We start from the raw sequence: 14,437 nt of genomic DNA, 5'->3' as shown, positions 1-14,437 counted from the left end.
TAATTAGCATTTAGCGTGCCTAATATGAGTGAGATAAGAAAAAGTCCTGCAGGCAGTGAGGTTTACAGTAAGTCAGATATAAAAACCACATATTCACTAACAATAATGTGATTGTTTAATTCAGTATATGTCTGAATTGCATAGGTATCTTGGTCTCTTGGTCCACTTAAGCCACAGGGCTGTGGTCAAAAACATTAGACTATATAGGGAATAGGGTGCCATTTGAGACAAAGCCTACAATTGTCCCCTGCTTGTCCTGTGGTAGGAGTCGAGGAGGTGTGCCCCCTCCCCACGTAGCTGTCCCCCGTGGAGCAGCTCCAAGAGGGGCACCCCCCAGCCGGGTACCATCCGCCCGAGGGAGGGGCGTGCCAGCACCAAGAGCACGAGGGGCTCCCCCGTCCGCGGGGTACAGACCACCACCACCCTTAGCACAGGACACATATGGGGAATATGTGAGTATTTACACAATAAGGAGGACATGTGTTTTCATATATGTACGCAGGCACATGCACGGACGCACACACACACACATATACACACACATTGTGTCTGCATACAGGTGTCCTCTTGGTAATATCCAAACTGAGAGGGGATTTCACTGGTAGCTGTTATGGTATGCTAGTTTACCTGTCCTGTCTGGAGGGAGCCTTGTTGAAATATGAACAGCTGGCAGAGACACTGTATATTAAACCCAGAGTCAGACCCCTTTGTACACATGCCAAGGAGGACTCCCGCCTTCCTTCTACCTCCCACCTTACTGTCACAGCAGGTCCTCAGAGACGCTGCACCAACCCAGCATATTTAGCAGAGAGGGGTACGGTAGAATAGAAGGGGGAGGGGAGGAGCAGAAGAGGGGGGGGGAGGATGAGAGGAGGAGAGTAGGTTGCCTCTGTTGGATGAGTTTCCTGCCAGACCATAGCTAACCACATCTGACAGGTTTATATGGAGGTCTGCAGTTAGAATGGGTGGAGGTCGTAGAGAACAAATGGTAGAGAGCCACGACTGAACCAGCTGCTTGACATCATTGTCACAGTTGTAAACTGGCTCCCCAGACACACGCACGCACACACACACACACACACACACAGATAAATACACACACGCACACCTGGGGATCTGGGAGGGAGAGCACCACAGACATCTGGCTGATGATCAATCTTCACCATATCGCTGTGAATTACAGACTGAATGAGCTCCACTACTCTCCATCGTCTGAGAGTGTTGGTACTACACACACCTACTGTTTTGTTGTTGTTGTCATTGAGCGATGCTAACAAATAGACTCTAGTAGCTTTCTATGAAATGACTGCTGAGGAGGAGATGTATTTCTTGCTCATACTTCCTGTCTCATTCTTCCAGCTTTCACCTTGTCTACAGACAGTCTGGCTCAGCCCAAGGGCTTGAAGCCATGTTTTGTATATCCAGCATGTTTTAGAGAAGTTAACATTACAATATATCACCTACTGCAGGGCTCTCTAATTACATTCAGCCACGGGCCGATTTTTTCTTGAGGGGATGGTTAGGGGCCGGGAGATATTAATACATAATTTGTACACTGCACACTGACCTCAAGAAGCCCAAGCAGATGTAGTATTTGACAGAATAATTTCAAACCTTGATTACATTGTGATACGATCAGATATACCTCTCTCTGTTGATTAGGGATGTTTATCTCTCCTTACCAGGAATGATACTTCTAGTTTAAAACGATTTGGTACGATATGATTAGTGGTATGAATCGATGACATTCGGTTTCGTTGCGATATGATTCAATGCACTGACAGTTGTGGCATGGACACGTTCATTTTCCATTCTGAATAAATACCTGATGGGGGTGGAGCTCAGGTGCTGGATCTGTCTGAGCTGACTTCTCTGAGCTGAGTGGCACTGTGTGTGTGTGTGTGTGTGTGTGTGTGTGTGTGTGTGTGTGTGTGTGTGTGTGTGTGTGTGTGTGTGTGTGTGTGTGTGTGTGTGTGTGTGTGTGTGTGTGTGTGCGGTGAGCCATAGGGTAGACTAAGCATCTACCACTATCAAATTAGGGGGGGCAATTTGTTTGTGGCAGGTGAACATGTATTGAGCTAGTTATATGTCAATATTTATCTTTAGAAATTAGCTATTACATTCAAAGCCAAGTGATATAACACAGCTTTGGATTTCAAAGCCGTCTCAAAAGCGATCGCTTCTCTCATTCTGACCAGTGCATCTGGCAAAAATGATTGCGGTTCTTTTTATGAATGTACACCATGACCCTGTTAATGTAAAAATTACCAAATGCACTCAATGTTTAAAGCAGAACTACCAAAAATATTTTGCATAGTGAATCTGCCAATCAGCAGTTAAATGTGCAATAAGCAAGATGTGAGATGTGTCCACTCAGGTAGCCGACACAGCTCTGCCAGTAAAACACCATTTCCTACAGAGCGTCTGGTAACAATGACCCAGCAAATTACTTTGGTTAATAAAGCCTTTGATTTATCATTGCGAAAGCCATTTTACAAACATCTGAATGCTGAAGGTGGCACGTAGATGTAGCCTACCAGTATTAGATCAAGGATAGGGTAGACCTACCTCTCGTTGGTGCGAGCAGCTGCGTCTCCCACACTCTGTACACAGTTGTTATGACAATGTCATATGCAGTTACATGCATAAAGTTTGATAGGCTGAGGGAGAGGACGAATCGATTCAGTCAGGAAAGATTATAGGTATTTTCTGAATGGACCAATGCCCTCTTATCTAAAACATTTGAACCATTATATACCTACTATTTATGCATGAGAATACTTGGTAACAGATTTCCCAAATTAAAATCACTTAGAAAAAATGAAATGTACAGTTGAAGTCAGAAGTTTACATACACTTAGGTTGGAGTCATTAAAACTACTTTTTCAACCACTCCACACATTTCTTGTTATCAAACTATAGTTTTGGCAAGTCGGTTAGAACATCTACTTTGTGCATGACACAAGTAATTTTTCCAACAATTGTTTACAGACAGATTATTTAACTTATAATTCACTGTATCACAATTCCAGTGGTTCAGAAGTTTATATACACTAAGTTGACTGTGCCTTTAAACAGCTTGGAAAATTCCGGAATATTATGTAATGTCTTTAGAAGCTTCTGATAGGCTAATTGACATCATTTGACTCAGTAGGAGGTGTACCTGTGGATGTATTTCAAGAACTACCTTCAAACTCAGTGCCTCTTTGCTTAACATTCAAAAAAATATATATTTCACCTTTATTTAACCAGGTAAGCTAGTTGAGAACAAGTTCTCATTTACATCTGCGACCTGGCCAAGATAAAGCAAAGCAGTGTGACACAAACAACAACACAGAGTTACATGTGGAATAAACAAACATACAGTCAAAAATACAGAATAGGATAAGTAGGATAAGGGAGGTAAAGCAATACATAGGCCAGAGTGGTGAAATAATTACAATATAGCAATTAAACACTGGAGTGATAGATGTGCAGAAGATGAGTGTGCAAGCAGAGATAATGGGGTGCAAAGGAGTAAAATAAATAACAGTATGGGGGATGAGGTAGTTGGATGGGCTATTTACAAATGGGCTATGTACAGGTGCAGTGATCTGTGAGCTGCTCTGACAGCTGGTGCTTAAAGTTAGGGATGGAGATATGAGTCTCCAGCTTCAGACATCATGGGAAAATCAGAAGAAATCAGCCAAGACTTCAGAAAAATACATGTAGACCTCCACAAGTGTGGTTCATCCTTGGGAGCAATTTCCAAATGCCTGAAGGTACCACCTTCATCGGTACAAACAATAATATGCAAGTATGAGACCACGCAGCCATCATACTGCTCAGGAAGGAGACGCGTTCTGTCTCCTAGAGATGAACATACTTTGGTGTGAAGAGTGCAAATCAATCCCAGAACAACAGCAAAGAAACAGGTACAAAAGAATCTATATCCACAGTAAAAACGAGTCCTATATCGACATAACCTGAAAGACCACTCAGCAAGGTAGAAGCCACTGCTCCAAAACCGCCATAAAAAAGCTAGACTATGGTTTGCAACTGCACATTGGGACAAAGATCATACTTTTTGGAGAAATTTCCTCTGGTCTGATGAAACAAAAATAGAACTGTTTGGCCATAATGACCATCATTATGTTAGGATGAAAAAGGGGGAGGCTTGCAAACCGAAGAACACCATCCCAAGCGTGAAGCACGGGGTGGCAGAATCATGTTGTGGGGGTGCTTTGCTGAAGGAGGGGCTGGTGCACTTCACAAAATAGATGGCATCATGAGGAGGAAAGTTATGTGGATATATTGAAGCAACATCTCAAGACATTAGTCAGAAAGTTAAAGCTTGGTCACAAATGGGTCTTCTAAATGGACAATGACCCCAACCATACTTACAAAGTTGGGGCAAAATGGCTTAAGGACAACAAAGTCAAGGTATTGGAGTGGCCATCACAAAGCCCTGACCTCAATCCTATAGAAAATTTGTGGGCAGAACTGAAAAAGCGTGTGCGAGCAAGGAGGCCTACAAACCTGACTCAGTTACACCAGCTCTGTCAGGAGGAATGGGCCCAAATTCACCCAACTAATTGTGGGAAGCTTGTGGAAGGCTACCCAAAACGTTTAACCAAAGTTAAACAATTTAAAGGCAATGTTATCAAATACTAATTGAGTGTATGTAAACTTCTGACCCACTGGGAATGTGATGAAAGAAATAAAAATTGAAAGAAATCATTCTCTCTACTATTATTCTGACATTTCACATTCTTAAAATAAAGTGGTGATCCTAACTGACCGGGCATTTTTACGAGGATTAAATGTCAGGAATTGTGAAAAACGGAATTTAAATGTATTTGGCTAAGGTGTATGTAAACTTCTGACTTCAATTGTATATTTCTTTTACTAAGAAAATAAAGGCACAATTTTTTCTCCGTGGGTCACCTATTGGGGAACCCTGACGTACTGTATGGAGCATTCTGGAGTTACAACGTTTTTGTTTTGGTGATTCAATTACTTTCAGAATTCAGTGGCTTTACTATGCTGAATCATTCCCTCTATCTTATATCAGTGATTTGATAAGAACAGCAAGTAGTGATATCAGATTATTGGGGAATCTAATTAGTATAAAACTAAATTATAAATTATATTATTTGCTTTGCAGTCTGAGGCTGATTACACAATAAAGTAATTGCATCGAAACCTAATTCCATATATTTCATATGCCACACACATACACACACACCTACACAAACACACTCGTGCGCGCACACACACCCACGCTCACAAGGCCATCAGGAACCTGTTCCCGACCTGCCTGTCAGCCCATTGGAAAGGAATTAACAGTAATACGATTGTGATTATTCTGCCTGCTACCAATTTCTTACCATTCACCAGGAATCAGAAACACTTGTCATTTCAATTTGGACTGATAACGAGAAAGGTGTAGATGAAGAATGTGAGGAGACGGACAGTGAAGGGTCTATGTGGTGTAAGGAGACGTTGGAGTGAAGGGAGAGACAGAGACAGAGAGTGGAGAGCTTTCTTGTTAAACCGTAGTGACAGTGAAGTCATTCCCAGGGTTGATGCCTGGTGACGGAAATACAGCTACAAGCTCATATCTCATACCGTCTTCATGAGTTATCGTTGATTTCCTGTCCATAATCTATGGTGCAGGCCTCAGTCACATCACAGGCCTCGAACTCAAACACATGAGTTCCATCTGAGAGCAGATAGTGTCTGCATTCCTATGGGTCCACAAAATGGCGCACTACATTTGGGATAGGGGCTATTTGGGACATTAGTAGTGTCTCATGTTAAGCAGAAGAACACATTCAGAGCCTTCCCGACCTGAGAGAGCCTTCAGAAACCTTGATACTTCCGGGTTGGAGCGATCTGGTCGCATCCGCGCTTCGGTCTGCAGGTTGTATAACTTTTTCATTACATTTCATTACATTTCATTATAGTACAACGGTCTGATTTGTCTAATCTTAGCAATTTCCTCTTAGCTAGCTACATAGTCGTCGTTGTATCAAAGATAATTGCGTAATTATCGTATTTCGTAAATCTCTATCTGTCGTCTCCTATCTGTCCAACACGTTCACCGTCTACCGTAGCACTGTAGTAACTATCACACTCAACTGAACGTCTTGATTAGTGTAGTGTTAGCTAGCTACATAGCTAGCTACATAGTTGTCTTTGCTGTCTTCGTATCCAAGATAATTGTGTAGCTTAGAGTGTGGAGTCTTAGAGTGATAATTGCGTTATTATCGTATTTCGTCGCCCTCCTATCTGCCTAGCAGCTAGCCAGCTAGCATACGTTCACCGGCTACCGTAGCACTGTAGTAACTATCACACTCAACTGAACGACTTGATTAGTGTAGTGTTAGCTATTACATAGCTAGCTACATAGTTGTCTTTGCTGTCTTCGTATCCAAGATAATTGTGTAGCTTAGAGTGTGGAGTCTTAGAGTGATAATTGCGTTATTATCGTATTTCGTCGCCCTCCTATCTGCCTAGCAGCTAGCCAGCTAGCATACGTTCACCGGCTACCGTAGCACTGTAGTAACTATCACACTCAACCGAACGACTTGATTAGTGTAGTATTAGATAGCTACATAGTTGTCTTTGCTGTCTTCGTATCCAAGATAATTGTGTAGTTTAGAGTGTGTAGTCTTAGAGTGATTATCTTAATTCACGAGGTCAGCTAGCCAGCTATTTTGTCGTCCTTAACGTAGGAGACACTCCTAGCTAGCCAATAGCCAGCCAACGTCTACTGAATAGAACTTTCGCATTCGGTCGCATTCCGCGTCGCTCCATAGGTAGTATCACTTTTTCATTTCATTTCATTACAGTCCCAACGGTGTGATTTGTTTGATCGTAGCTAGCTACATAGCTAGCTACATAGCCGTCTTTGTTTCAAAGATAATTGTGTAGTCTAGAGCGATTTTCTAGGTTAGCTAGCCAGCTATTGTCGTTCTCCTAACGCAACGTAACGTAACCAACACTGCTAGCTAGCCAGCTAGCTCCCGATAAGCAGCACTGTAGAAACTTCACACTCAACGGTACGACTTGATTAGGTAGTGTCAACAACGCAGCTAGCCTACCCCAGCAGTACTCTATCATTTTAATCATTTTAGTCAATTAGATTCTTGCTACGTAAGCTTAACTTTCTGAACATTCGAGACGTGTAGTCCACTTGTCATTCCAATCTCCTCTGCATTAGCGTAGCCTCTTCTCTAGCCTGTCAACTATGTGTCTGTCTATCCCTGTTCTCTCCTCTCTGCACAGACCATACAAACGCTCCACACCGCATGGCCGCAGCCACCCTAATCTGGTGGTCCCAGCGCGCACGACCCATGTGGAGTTCCAGGTCTCCGGTAGCCTCTGGAACTGCCGATCTGCGGCCAACAAGGCAGAGTTCATCTCAGCCTATGCCTCCCTCCAGTCCCTCGACTTCTTGGCTCTGACGGAAACATGGATCACCACAGACAACACCGCTACTCCTACTGCTCTCTCTTCGTCCGCCCACGTGCTCTCGCACACCCCGAGAGCTTCTGGTCAGCGGGGTGGTGGCACCGGGATCCCTCATCTCTCCCAAGTGGTCATTCTCTTCTCCCCTTACCCATCTGTCTATCGCCTCCTTTGAATTCCATGCTGTCACAGTTACCAGCCCTTTCAAGCTTAACATCCTTATCATTTATCGCCCTCCAGGTTCCCTCGAGAGTTCATCAATGAGCTTGATGCCTTGATAAGCTCCTTTCCTGAGGACGGCTCACCTCTCACAGTTCTGGGCGACTTTAACCTCCCCACGTCTACCTTTGACTCATTCCTCTCTGCCTCCTTCTTTCCTCCTCTCCTCTTTTGACCTCACCCTCTCACCTTCCCCCTACTCACAAGGCAGGTGCACGCTCGACCTCATCTTTACTAGATGCTGTTCCTCCACTAACCTCATTGCAACTCCCCTCAAGTCTCCGACCACTACCTTGTATCCTTTTCCCTCTCGCTCTCATCCAACACTTCCCACACTGCCCCTACTCGGATGGTATCGCGCCGTCCCAACCTTCGCTCTCTCTCCCCGCTACTCTCTCCTCTTCCATCCTATCATCTCTTCCCTCTGCTCAAACCTTCTCCAACCTATCTCCTGATTCTGCCTCCTCAACCCTCCTCTCCTCCCTTTCTGCATCCTTTGAATGCCCCCTATCCTCCAGGCCGGCTCGGTCCTCCCCTCCCGCTCCGTGGCTCGAGCGACTCATTGCGAGCTCACAGAACAGGGCTCCGGGCAGCCGGCGGAAATGAAAACTCGCCTCCCTGCGGACCTGGCATCCTTTCACTCCCTCCTCTCTACATTTTCCTCCTCTGTCTCTGCTGCTAAAGCCACTTTCTACCACTCTAAATTCCAAGCATCTGCCTCTAACCCTAGGAAGCTCTTTGCCACCTTCTCCTCCCTCTTGAATCCTCCTCCCCCTCCCCCTCCTCCCTCTCTGCAGATGACTTCGTCAACCATTTTGAAAAGAAGGTCGACGACATCCGATCCTCGTTTGCTAAGTCAAACGACACCGCTGGTTCTGCTCACTGCCCTACCCTGTGCTCTGACCTCTTTCTCCCCTCTCTCTCCAGATGACATCTCGCGTCTTGTGACGGCCGGCCGCCCAACAACCTGCCCGCTTGACCCTATCCCCTCCTCTCTTCTCCAGACCATCTCCGGTGACCTTCTCCCTTACCTCACCTCGCTCATCAACTCATCCCTGACCGCTGGCTCGTCCCTCCCGTCTTCAAGAGAGCGAGAGTTGCACCCCTTCTGAAAAAACCTACACTCGATCCCTCCGATGTCAACAACTACAGACCAGTATCCCTTCTTTCTTTTCTCTCCAAAACTCTTGAACGTGCCGTCCTTGGCCAGCTCTCCCGCTATCTCTCTCAGAATGACCTTCTTGATCCAAATCAGTCAGGTTTCAAGACTAGTCATTCAACTGAGACTGCTCTTCTCTGTATCACGGAGGCGCTCCGCACTGCTAAAGCTAACTCTCTCTCCTCTGCTCTCATCCTTCTAGACCTATCGGCTGCCTTCGATACTGTGAACCATCAGATCCTCCTCTCCACCCTCTCCGAGTTGGGCATCTCCGGCGCGGCCCACGCTTGGATTCGTCCTACCTGACAGGTCGCTCCTACCAGGTGGCGTGGCGAGAATCCGTCTCCTCACCACGTGCTCTCACCACTGGTGTCCCCAGGGCTCTGTTCTAGCCCTCTCCTATTCTCGCTTACACCAAGTCACTTGGCTCTGTCATAACCTCACATGGTCTCTCCTATCATTGCTATGCAGACGACACACAATTAATCTTCTCCTTTCCCCCTTCTGACGACCAGGTGGCGAATCGCATCTCTGCATGTCTGGCAGACATATCAGTGTGGATGACGGATCATCACCTCAAGCTGAACCTTCGCAAGACGGAGCTACTCTTCCTCCCGGGGAAGGACTGCCCGTTCCATGATCTCGCCATCACGGTTGACAACTCCATTGTGTCCTCGTCCCAGAGCGCTAAGAACCTTGGCGTGATCCTGGACAACACCTGTCGTTCTCAAATAACATCAAGGCGGTGGCCCGTTCCTGTAGGTTCATGCTCTACAACATCCCAGAGTACGACCCTGCCTCACACAGGAAGCGGCGCAGGTCCTAATCCAGGCACTTGTCATCTCCCGTCTGGATTACTGCAACTCGCTGTTGGCTGGGCTCCCTGCCTGTGCCATTAAACCCTACAACTCATCCAGAACGCCGCAGCCCGTCTGGTGTTCAACCTTCCCAAGTTCTCTCACGTCACCCCGCTCCTCCGCTCTCTCCACTGGCTTCCAGTTGAAGCTCGCATCCGCTACAAGACCATGGTGCTTGCCTACGGAGCTGTGAGGGAACGGCACCTCACTACCTCCAGGCTCTGATCAGGCCCTACACCCAAACAAGGGCACTGCGTTCATCCACCTCTGGCCTGCTCGCCTCCCTACCACTGAGGAAGTACAGTTCCCGCTCAGCCCAGTCAAAACTGTTCGCTGCTCTGGCCCCCAATGGTGGAACAAACTCCCTCACGACGCCAGGACAGCGGAGTCAATCACCACCTTCCGGAGACACCTGAAACCCCACCTCTTTAAGGAATACCTAGGATAGGATAAAGTAATCCTTCTCCCCTCCCCCCTTAAAAGACCTAGATGCACTATTGTAAAGTGGCTGTTCCACTGGATGTCATAAGGTGAAAGCACCAATTTGTAAGTCGCTCTGGATAAGAGCGTCTGCTAAATGACTTAAATGTAATGTAATGTATTAAACCCCTTGACTTTTTCCACATGTTGTTGTGTTACAGCCTGAATTCAATTGAGATTGTGTGTCATTCATCTACACACGATACCCCACAATGTCAAAGTGGAGTTATGTTTTTAGAAATGTTTACAAATAAATAAATAAAAAGGTATTTGAGTCAATCAGTATTCAACCCTTTTGTTATGGCTTAAATAAGTTCAGGAGTAAACATGTGCTTATCAAGTCACATAATAAGTTGCATGGACTCACTCTGTGTGCAATAATAGTGTTTAACATGATTTTAAAATGACTACACTATCTCTGTACCTCACACATAGAATTATCTGTAAGGTTCCTCAGTCGAGCAGTGAATTTCAAGCACAGATTCAACCACAAAGACACTAGCGGTGCATGGGTAAAATCACTGGGGAAGCCAAGACAGGAAAAAAAAAGCAATTGTACAACCTATGTGTTTTTATAATTGCGTTGTTTGCTCTATAACCTGTTAGTTCATATGCCATGCCACCGTGATAACCACTAGGCAGGTCTAGTGGTTAGAGCGTTGGACTAGTAACTGGAATGTTGCAAGTTCAAACCCCCGAGCTGACAAGGTACAAATCTGTCGTTCTGCCCCTGAACCCACTGTTCCTAGGCTGTCATTGAAAATAAGAATTTGTTCTTAACTGACTTGCCTAGTTAAATAAAGGTAAAATAAATATAGGTCTAAGGCCAAGACAATAAGAAGACTAAATTCAACCACACCTTTGTTTCATCACTAAACCAGAGAGCACCATCTGTCCGGTGGAATCCACAAAGCATATTGCGTGTAACGATCTGACCTACAGCATGGTCAAGCAAGTTAATATTTCAAACCTTTTTGAACTAACTAAACAACTACTGATTTAGAACACCTGAGTGTTATCGCAAGCGGCGAAGATAACAGGAGCTTTCTCCACTATTCCAGCACCATTTCAACATTTCATCATTAAATCACCGATCGCTTAGCCTACAACAGTCACAACTAAAAGATTCCAAAAACAATTTAGTCAAATCAAAATAAGCTAAATATTATGTGGCTGTCCATGGTACAGATTTATGTGTATGAGTGTGTGTGTGTGTGTGTGTGTGTGTGTGTGTGTGTGTGTGTGGGTTAGTTTTGTAAATAAGTAGAAACAACATGCTGAAATGCCAATGCCATCCTCCCCTCTTTCATGTTGCCCTTACGGTCTATGACTCTGCCATACAGTACACGCTTTTTGTTTTAGTTGTCCTAGGCTACCTGGCTATAGTCCTTGCTCACTAGCCTAACTTTCTTTCATTGGCAATGATGAGCCAGCTAGTTAACATTAGCCTAGTACATCTAGCTACATTTTGAACTTCCATCCTCTCAGGCCAGGGGCACAATGTATGAATTTATGGTTGGATCAGAATCACCATTATAATCATTGGCCAGTTTGAAGAATTAAGTAAAACCAAAAGTCCCAATCCCTATCTCCAACCATGGCTAATTTTAGCTAGCCACCGGAAGACAACAACCCAACAAGATGCAACAATTCAAGTTTTTTCTGTCAGTAATGTTTGGCTATTGGTGTGAAGGCAAATCAAAAACATACAGAGACAGAGGGGCACTGTTTTGCTCACTCGGATGCTGACTCCGACTCCGGTGAGATACATTCAGCCTCTTGTGAATTGAAGGAACATTTTGAAACACAGAGAGACGCACAGAGAGACAAAATATAAATTATATTTTTTATAGGATTTTTGGGGGGAGAAGCCTGCCTTCTCTTGGCATCCAAGAATACACTCCACTGCACAAAAACCAGGGAGGTTTTCCAATGGTTCGAAAAGAAGGGCACGTATTAAAAACAGCAGACGTTGAATGTCCCTGTAAGCATCAAATTGTATTTGTCACATGCTTCGGTAAACAGCAGATGTAGACTAGCAGTGAAACGTTTACTTACGGGCCCTTTCCAGCAATGACAGTTTTTTAAAGAGAAATAGTAGAAAGAAAAAAATCTATAATAATAACACAAGGAATAAATACACAACGGTAACTTGGCTATATACATAAGGTACCAGTTTCAAGTCGATGTGCAGGGGTACGAGGTAGATGAGGTAGATCTGTACATATAGGTTATGATAAAGTGATTAGGCAACGGGGTAGATAATTAACAGTAACAGCATGTGATGAGTCAAAAGAGTGCAAAAATGTCAATGAGGATATTCCGGGTAGCTATTGGTTTACTATTTAACTACCTATTTAACAGTCTTATGGCTTGGGGATAGGAGCTGTTCAAGGTCCTGTTGGTTCCAGACTTGGTTCATTGGTACCGCTTGCCATGCGCTATCAGAGAGAACAGTCTATGACTTGGGTGACTGGAATCTTTGACATTTTTGGGTCCTTCCTCTGACGCCGCCTGGTTTAGAGTTCCTGGATGGCAGGGATGGCAGGGAGCTCGGCCCTAGTGATGTACTGGGCCGTATGCACTACCCTCTGTAGCACCGGATGTCAAACAGTTACCATACCAAGCAGTGATCAGCCAGTCAAGATGCTCTCAATGGTGAAGCTGTCTGAGGGCCCAGGCCAAATCTTTCCAGGTTACCGAGGGGGAAGAGGTGTTGTCGTGCCATCGAGGAACTTGAAGCTCTCGACCTGTTCCACTATACACCCAGTCACTACAAAGATACAGGCGTCCTTCCTAACTCAGTTGCCGTAGACGAAGGAAACTGTCCAGGGATTTTACCATGAGACCAATGGTACCTTTAAAATAGATACCGAGTTGAATTGCTTTCATAAGAGATAACATTTATTATGTATTACTCCACAGTACTAACATAAATGACGGAGTGAAAAGAAGGAAGCCTTTACAGAATGAAAAATATTCCAAAACATGCATCCTTTTTGCAACAAGTGCCTTGTTGCAAAACGGATGCATGTTTTGGAGTAACACTTAAAAATTAACTTTCTGTCTGGAATACAAAGCGTTATGTTTGGGGCAAATCCAACACAACACATCACTTCATATTTTCAAGCATGGTGGTGGCCGCATCATGTATGGGTATGCTTGTCATCGGCAAGGACTAGAGAGTTTTTTAGGATAAGAATCCTAGAGGAAAACATGGTTCAATCTTCTTTCCAACAGACACTAGGAGAGAAGTTCACCTTTCAGCAGGACAATTACCTAAAACACAAGGCCAAATATACACTGGAGTTGCTTACCAAGACGACATTGAATGTTCCTGAGTGGCCTAAATACTGTTTTCATGTAAAAATTGTGCTTAATTTGAGTCGAATCCTGCCTGAACAGAATCCGGCACATCTCCGTTTTGGACTGTTTCTTTCCGGAACCTATTTGGCCGGATCCGGTGCCTCTCAGTGGCATGAAAAATAATTGTCACTATTTGCAATGTAAAAATTCTAATAAAAGTGATCAAAGTTCATTTGAGTTGTCACTGCGTTAATTCTCCAGCCCCGCCCCCCGTATCTCTCACATAACTAAAATGAGATTTGCTCACTATGATCTCTCCCCTTCTCTCTGCTCTGACAGACATGAGCCTGCAACTTGCATCTCTCCAGCACTGCACTTTATCATTTATTTCTTTATAGAGGCACGCAAAGGGTTCTGGAGGAGCTGCGGCATGCCTGATGAATCAAAATAAATTTGCCAAAGTTATAGTTACTGCTGTCTGTTCAGAAAGAAATGACATCATTCAGAATAACCTACTACATACACCATGAGAAAGGCAAAAATGTAGCCACAGAGTATAAATAGCTTCTTTTAGACTAGCTGTGGAGTGCAGCTCAATAACAAGGCATAGCCTACAGTCTGGAACGCGCAGAAAATATGTCCGTAAACAGACACCATCCAAACAAAACGTGCCTTTCGCAATATTTCAATTAGTTTATAATCTCGGGAAAACACATGATGGAAAGCAAATGGCTCCTGCTGAAAAGAGAAGACTCTAATCTGTCAGCTGTAGGCTACCAAAATATTTGATCAACTTCTCTTCCAAATATTGTTTTACAAAGTAAAACAAGAGAGAGAGAGAGAGAGAGAGAGATAGAGAGGCTTTTGGCACGACCGCATATTCTATCACCAGCATGTGAGCTGCGCATCATTGGGTCAGTGAAACTGAAAAGCATTTTAAGGACTATAATTTACTCCTCAT

General features: G+C 44.5%; 1 protein-coding gene across 2 annotated transcripts in view; it reads left to right on the top strand.

The window, feature by feature from the left end:
- LOC115131479 (KH domain-containing, RNA-binding, signal transduction-associated protein 3-like) overlaps positions 1–14,437 on the top strand; it is a 177,773-nt gene that overhangs the window by 126,562 nt on the left and 36,774 nt on the right. For both annotated transcript variants that reach the window (XM_029663234.2, XM_029663233.2), the window contains exon 6: positions 266–452. In XM_029663234.2, the coding sequence (XP_029519094.1) occupies positions 266–452 (187 nt within the window). The remainder of the gene's footprint in view (positions 1–265; positions 453–14,437) is intronic.

Source organism: Oncorhynchus nerka, linkage group LG7 (genome assembly GCF_034236695.1).
Source record: "Oncorhynchus nerka isolate Pitt River linkage group LG7, Oner_Uvic_2.0, whole genome shotgun sequence".
Taxonomy (NCBI): Eukaryota; Metazoa; Chordata; class Actinopteri; order Salmoniformes; family Salmonidae; genus Oncorhynchus; species Oncorhynchus nerka.
This window is presented reverse-complemented; position numbering and strand designations above follow the sequence as displayed.